The sequence below is a fragment of the Phaseolus vulgaris genome, chromosome 11, assembly GCF_000499845.2.
Source record: "Phaseolus vulgaris cultivar G19833 chromosome 11, P. vulgaris v2.0, whole genome shotgun sequence".
Classification (NCBI taxonomy): Eukaryota; Viridiplantae; Streptophyta; class Magnoliopsida; order Fabales; family Fabaceae; genus Phaseolus; species Phaseolus vulgaris.
The window spans coordinates 7,452,037-7,459,966 of NC_023749.2; the positions used below are offsets into that span (position 1 = coordinate 7,452,037).

The 7,930-nt window shown below is 32.9% G+C and overlaps 1 protein-coding gene across 1 annotated transcript; it reads right to left on the reverse strand.

The window, feature by feature from the left end:
* Positions 1–2,077: 2,077 nt before the first annotated feature.
* On the reverse strand, positions 2,078–6,917 carry LOC137821438 (cytokinin riboside 5'-monophosphate phosphoribohydrolase LOG1). Its single transcript, XM_068626033.1, has 7 exons — positions 6,295–6,917; positions 5,728–5,825; positions 5,587–5,617; positions 4,582–4,681; positions 2,713–2,783; positions 2,491–2,634; positions 2,078–2,360 (listed from the first exon to the last, which is right to left on the reverse strand). Exons 1-7 carry the CDS (start codon positions 6,454–6,456, stop codon positions 2,268–2,270), a joined length of 699 nt encoding a protein of 232 aa, XP_068482134.1. The 5' UTR covers positions 6,457–6,917; the 3' UTR covers positions 2,078–2,267.
* Between the last annotated feature and the right edge of the window lie 1,013 nt (positions 6,918–7,930).

The window sequence follows — 7,930 nt, forward strand, 5'->3', positions numbered from 1 at the left end:
TTTATTTCCGAAATAAAAGGCATTTTTGGAAATTAAAAAAAATATGTTGGGTGCAGGTTAAAAATGATTGGGTGTAGGAAGCATTTGCCTATTATTTCACATTTGTACTAGTATAGACTGAACGGTCAATACCACACATCGGTTTTTACGACCAAGCCGACCGAGTCCAGCACGTCCGTACGGGCCGACCGACACATCCAGCCCATTAACGCTCAAATCAAGGTCAACAAAGCTAAACCATCATGAAAAATTAGGTAATACGTCCCTAAGTACAATCCACTCCACTAAATCGACCCAATAAGGTAAGTTCATTAAAATAATATAAATAGCGCACATTCCAAAAACAAGGTACGTCATTACTAATATACTCTGACAACCGAGTGTCAAGTACTCTTTGCTGAATTGAGCGTCGGAGTACCTGTCGAAGTGTCTTCTGCAGGTACCCCCATTCGGCATTCACCTGAATAAAACGATTGAGATCGGAAGGAGTAGTACTAAGGCGAAAAGGAACAAACTGAAGTTTGAGCTGACTACCGAGGAGAAAAACGAAGCCAATTAATAGTTCTCTAGGTCTCATCTTCCTAGCAGGAACAACATCAATTATATGAATAACTGATATATGAAAAAGAAATTAAATTGATTATTCCAATATAATGTAATGATACTACATTAGTTTTCTTAAATTAATGTGATATCTTTGTACTACATTAACCAATATTGAAAAACTTTAATTTAGTTGAAGGTTTTCACTTTTTTCATCTTTTTTGTTTTAATCTCTAACGCTGTGAATACTTCTTCTTGCATGGCAAGCAACAACACCTTCATATACAAGGTTGTAGCCATTTCTCTTGTTGCATTTTATAATGTGGTATTATTATAAACTCTCTTTTTTTTATGTTGGGTGTTATATCATATATTCAACTCAAGTAATGTTTTTAAATGTACGAATTACATTAATTTTAGTTTAAATAAATTTACATTAATTTTTTTACGAAATAACGTGATTTTTTCTTCATTTAATATGAAATCTTATTTTATTTATCTAAATACTATTGTTTGACAGTGTATTTGATATTAATTTAAATCTGAGTTGGATTTTAAATCTGAAATCTTGATACACTATATGAGTTTGAAGAAATTCATTTAAGATAAACTAGAATTCAATCAATATTGCTGTTGGAGATCCCACATCGTCAAGAGATTAGAGTCTTTTATTGTATATAAGTGGGTGCAAACCTCAACCCTATGAGCTGGTTTTATAAACCTCAACCCTATGAGCTGGTTTTATGGGGTTGAGTTAGGCTTAAAGTCCACTCCGTAATAATTGCTAATTTAAATTTAATTTTCAAATTTATATTTAAATTTTAAAACTTGACACACCTTATTGACTAAATGAACATAATTATACACTTAGATTTAAATAGTTTTTTTCCTCTAATTAAAAAAAAACATCTATTTAGTTTGGTCCTCTGTATACCTGTCTAATTGTCTAACTTTGAGAGTGATGATTATGGTTGAAATTAAGTGAATTTTGCTCAATAAAAGTCAAATATTCTCAAACTCAATTCTTGTTTGACAGCTCAAATAAAACAGAGAACAGTTCCACTGTATGAATTTATAGCCTTAAAAATCAAATTTTCAGAAATATTATGTTCCAAGATTTGATGTGAAAAAGTAAGTATAGCTAGGCTATTCAGATGGTTCCCTCTAAGGAAAGAAAGAAGTTTTAGTAGTAAAATGTTAAAAAAAAAATTTCAATTTGACGTAGAGTTATCAACATATCATGATATCATTGTAATTTGATGTATCATTGATATCATTTGATATAAAGTTGTCAATATATAAGTACTATCTTTAATAATATACAGAGATTTTAATAAAATTATTTTTCTTTTCAAAAGCTGTTAAAATATCAACACTCACTTTAACAATGTATAGACGTTTTGATAAAATTATTTTCGTTTCGCTTGTAATTTCGTACTTGGTGCAAAGTTGTTAATATATCATTGAATTTTAAAAATACTTTAGTGCATAATGGAGAGGTAAAAAGGGCATAAAAAAAACAAAAATCTTAGGATTCCTGAAAACCAGAATTGACATTGAGCAGATAGTTAGGGTTGACAGGTACATAGAAGTCAGTTCTGTAGTTTACACTAACAGGTAGTTGCAATAATAGCATGAAACAATTCTGGCCATAACAATAGTACTCTCATAAACCATTAAACTAACAACTGTCTCTAGACATTCTTCCATAATCCTCTAATCAATCACCTAGACATCTCACAACTTGAGGAGTATTCTATCTGCTCAGTTTCCCAGCTCAGCTTAGAGGCAACTCTTTCATGTTGTGGAAAATACTCCTATAACCATCAAACACAAAATCATTTCACTTCATCTAAAACAAAACATCATATTCTTCCACAAACATAGTCTCTGCACTACTTTAAAATCAACAAAAACTATGAAACTAAAAAGAGAGATTGCAGTTACCTCCATCTTTTTGACAAGCTCTTTGGATGATGGGGAGGATACAATTATGTGGCGAGCTTTGGGGCTGATGAAGCCTTCCTCCACAGCTTTGTCAATGAAAGACAACAAGGAATTGTAGTATCCATCTACATTCAGCAACCCCACCTTCCAAAACCATCATCAACTTCGTTAAGAAATTATCTTTCTCTTTCTAAATCTTTCAAGATTAAAAAGGGTCCTTACTGGTTTATCATGGATGCCAAGCTGAGCCCAAGTTATGACCTCAAGAACCTCCTCAAGTGTCCCATAGCCACCTTCACTCACAAACAAGACACATTATTGTTAATTCATTTTTCTATCTATTTCTCAACATGCCACATTTTAAAATGTTCATACATACACAAAAGATAATCTTCTATGCAATTTATTTTAGTTGATTGTTTTCTTGGCCATTGTTGTTGTTTTTCCCTAGAGACAAACAAATAAATTAATATTTTAATTATATTTGATTTATTTTTTAAATTAAATATTATTATATTATTATAATGGTTTGTCAATTATATGTATTTTATTTTTTGTGTGAATAAAATCTTTTTCTTAATTGTATTTGGTTACGGATACAGACACTTCGCTTGGACTCAAATAACGATCCACTGAATGACCCCTCTTACATTCTTTTATTGAATCATTAAAAGGGAAAGAAACAATGTGGCCCTTGTTTTTGTTTTCTTGGGCCTGTGAGTAATCTCTGGAAAGAGAACTAATTTCTGCACGCTCATTTTTAAACCTGCACCGACAATTGGGTGAATGACCAAAATACCCTGTCCACTCCTTCCTCACGCACCCCACCACCTTTATCACCACCACGACCATCAGATTAGCTCATATTACACTTAGAAGAAGAAAAAAAATAAAAATTTTAAAACAAGCTTTTCAAAATATAGGAAATTTGTTTCAAAAAAACTTATTCTAAAAAAACTCATTCTGAAAGACACGTATTTTGGAAGGTAATATATACATTTTAGAAAGTTTATTCTAGAAATGTTTTCTAAAAAATATTTTCTGGAATGTATTTCAGTTCCAGAAAAATTTCTAGAAGAGGTAAGTAGGAAGTCACTTTAAAGAAGGGTAAAATAGTCTTTTCGAAATCTTGGACGTGCAAGTTTAAATTGGGAGGGTGCAGGAAGCAATTTCCCTTTGGAAATCTGTCCCGTTTCCTTTTAAAATTTTAGCTTGTTAATCTCTCAATTTAAGACATACATAAGAAATAATCATAATTTTAAGAAAAAAATGTTATCACTGTACTACATTATTATTCTTAATAAATTATTTTTTTAGCGTATAATATATATTTTGTTATTAGATAAATAAATTTAAGTAAATCTCACTTTTTTTTAATTACTTTATTTTTTAATGTTTTTTTAGTGAAATCTTTATTTTAGAATATTAATAGATCTTATATAAAGTATAACTAAATTCAAACAAGAAAACAATGTTGGGCATGAAAATAGCATAACTCTATGTAAAAAAACATAATTTAAACAGAAGAAAAAAAACTGGTGATGGAGGATTCTACAGTGTAATGTATGTCCTTAAACTTAGATCCCATCAACAATTTTATTGATGTATTAGATAAATAAAGTGGTGCATCTGCATCACACAGGTTGAACAATCTCTCATAGATCATGTGGATTTTGTCCCAAACATGTCTATAAACCATCTGTGGATGAATTTTAAAGTCCTGACATTCTATCACATAATGATTTGCAGTTGACATGTCATAGGTACATATTCATTGACACGTAACATCATAAAGAAAGTAGTGTGTATTAAAAAACCTTACATTCATAAAAAAGATCGACATGTAACATCATGAACAAAGTAGTGTGTACTAAAAAACCTTACATTCATACAAAAAAAGAACAGTTTGTACAGTGCGTATCACTTGCTTTTTCCTTTTGAAATTATGATTAGTCTTAGAAATGATGATGATTGAAATGAGGTAGTTTTTGGTTTATGTGATAGAAGTTAGAGTGTGTAATCTTGGATTGATGGTTAATGAGATGTGAGTTTAAGAGGGAATATGGTGGAAGCATAGTAGGTTGTACGAACCGGGTAAGGCAATAAAGGCATCAGAGTGGCGAGCCATCTCTGCTTTTCTTTGATGCATGTCTGCTACTGCCATCACTTCCCCCACTGTCTCTCCAGTGATCTGCAAAAAGTCACAACCGCAAATGGATCCAAATTATCACTGAAACCATAAAGAGGTTTTTGTGTGTGAGTGAATGCATGGACAGGAATGGAAGAGGGGTAATGATGAGTACTGCAGAAGTGGGCTCAAGTGGGAATCGTATAGCTCGACATTTTCCCTTGGGAGATAAATCAAACAATAGACCAAACGAAGAAAGGTGGAAAAAGTTACTGACCAATGATAAGAAAATGGAGATCAAATAAGGGTTGCCACAAGAATCTAAGGAGGGTACATGGAACTTGGAGAGAGAGGGACAAAATGGCTCAGAAGGAATGACCCCAGGTTGCCAGGTGTATTGATAGATAAGTTTTTAGAAAAAGACTCAAATGTGAAACCAAAACAACGTGGAAAGCAAGCATAACTCCCACCTTAAAACCTAAAAGAATCACCACAAAAGACAAAGTGCAAAATCCATACACTGTGATAACAAAAGTAAGGTGCAAAATCACTAAAGCCTAAGAGATCTTACATCTACATTAATTTTGTATAACTTGTTTTATAAAAAGGAGAGAAATTCAGAACTTCGTTTAAAGGTTTCATTTTAGTACACTGACTGACCACATAAATAGTTATTATATATGATCATGTAAAAATTCTGTACACTGTCAATTTATCTATCATTTATCAAAAGATCATGTTATAAAAGCTGTTATTGGAAATCATTTTTATAAACAGTATTAACACTTTGTCTAAAGAGGATAGGTAGGATTGGAACAAGAAAAGCATATTGTGGTGGAAAGGTAAAGGGTATGTAGATAATTCTCTCTGTCTCTCGTTCTGTGTGTCCCTCTGTGTAGATATTTGGTCATTTTCTTTTTATTTGCAATCATGATTGATGAAGTGCCTCCAAAACATCTTAACATTACCTCTCTTGGCATGAGTGTCTTGGGAATAACCCTGCAGACAATATCATGACATGAAATAGTTGAAATTAACAACATATCATACAATCCAACAACATAACACCACCACCAACATTGATAAATCACAACCAAGATTATTCTCACCCAATTACATGGCGACCTCCATCATAAACAGCCTGCGAAACCAACCCCATCAAACCAATGCTGCCTCCTCCATAAACCAGATCAATATTTCTTGACACCTTTTCATGATTCAAAAAAAGTGCCCATATTAGTGAATTAAGTTAAGAATTCAACAATGGTACTCTTTTGTTAAACTCTCCCACCAATAGCAATAACTCTGAAACTACGAAAGGTATTTGCTTAAACTCTGTATAGACCATACTACAAAATATCCATGAAAAAACCAAGAAACTTAAAATGAATTCTCTCTCTCTTTTATGGAAAAAAAAAAGAATTTTTTCGCCTTACTTTTCTTGAGGGGTTTATGTAGTTGAAATGTGGACGAAGAAACCATGTGGGGTATCAAGAAACAGCAAACAAAGGTTTAATTGAACATTTAAAAGAAACCAAGACCGACAAAAACGAAAGGATGAACCAAAAACAACATATGCCAAGTTCAATTTCCTTGAACAAAACAAGGTTGGCATTAGGAAGCAGAGTTTCAAATTAGCAGAAACATGTGTTAGCAGAAGAAGCATGAGACGTTACCAACTCTTTCGCAAGCTCAATAGCAGCATCCTGATAGCTACTTTTGTTCCCAGGGCTACTTCCACAGAACACACAAATCCTCTTGAACCTGGATTCTTGTTTCATCTCAGTTCCTTCACCTTCCATGTTTCCTTTTTTCTCACACTGTGTCTTCTCTATCATCACCCCAAGGCTTGAGTTGAGAATTTGGATGGATGAACGGTTAATTGATGGAAGTGCTGGTGCGTGGCTTTATATAAGGGTAGAAGAGGCATAAGGGAGGGTGCATTCTATTGTGGAACCATTATCACATCATGAACGATGACGATGATGATGACTCCTCCCAAGTTGTACGTAGGGGAAAACTTGATCCACAAACGTGTGTGTTTGTTTTCTACTTTACTATGGTCCCCTGTACCAGATAAAAATATATAAAAAAGAAAAAAAAAAGAAACACAACCGTGGTCCTATTTCAAGATCATTGTGTGTTTTTGTTTCACCAAATTGAATATTTGGAAAGGGAACACTATACTGGACGGTGAAATTGATCTCTCTGTTTTGATGTTCTACAATACAGTTTGAAAGGGTTGGTTTGATATTTGTTGTGTGGTGATGGATGCTATTTGCTTAGACAGTTTTTCCTCTTACAGTATATATTATAACATCTTAAGACTTACCAAGATTATATATTTATATATATAAGCAAAAGTAGAGGTAGAAAAATGAAATACGTGGAAGTTCTAGTATCTTGGTTGTTTCTATTCGTAATATCCACGTGGGAAATCAGAGCTAATGGCAAAGTTTAGTACAATGGTACATATAGGACCTTTTTATAGCGATGGAAAATGTTTGGTAGAGATAGTTTGGGGTGAAGAAAGCTAGTCATAAATGTCAGCAATGACCAGATGTATGATGATACATTAACACTGTAAGAGTGTTTATAGATCAGAAATGCATAACTACTCCATTCTAAGGTGAAACCTTTTCTTTTGTTGAATGTTGATCACATAAAATATTAAAGCATGTTTCTTTTTTATTGTGAACATCTATATACTTTTCATTGTTAATAGATAAAGCCATAGGTTACTCGAGTTTTAAAAAAATATCTCTGATATCAATTTCATTTCATTTTAACCCAAAAAATATCTTCTATTTGATGTATATCCAGTGTAGTGGCTAGATATTGTTAAGATAGGGGAAGCTGGCCCAGCATTGCATTGAGTAATCTCCAATTTTGTGGACGGATATGATGGGGTGTTTTCAGTTCCTAAACCACAGTATCTAAATCCTTTAGCATTAGATTTTAGTAATTTTGTGAAAAATTCAACCAGTTCATGGATAAAACAAGAGTTAATCCTTAACTAGTTGTATCCATCCACATTGACATTTGCTGTTTAAGAATGGCCCGTGATACTCTTTCCCCCTACACAGTTCTTGCTTTGACACGACCAGTTCTAGTGTTTTAGCTAAAGCATAGGTATCTTAAATCGGGGTTGACTTTTAATCAACTACTTTTTTTTTCACATTCTCTTCATTTTGGTATCCAACTAACGTGTCCACTCACCAACTCCCATTACCTAGCTCCTTGACTCTCTGTAAAAGCTCAAGAGATAAGACATCTAACTCTCAAAAACACACAAACACACAGAATATGTGT

Coding starts and splice junctions, on each gene's coding strand:
- LOC137821438 (XM_068626033.1), bottom strand. CDS start 6,456: ATGATAGAGAAGACACAGTGTGAGAAAAAAGGAAACATGGAAGGTGAA. Junction 4,682..5,586: donor AGACACTCATGCCAAGAGAG/GTAATGTTAAGA, acceptor GACTTTTTGCAG/ATCACTGGAGAGACAGTGGG. Junction 2,361..2,490: donor AGCTTGTCAAAAAGATGGAG/GTAACTGCAATC, acceptor TGATGGTTATAG/GAGTATTTTCCACAACATGA.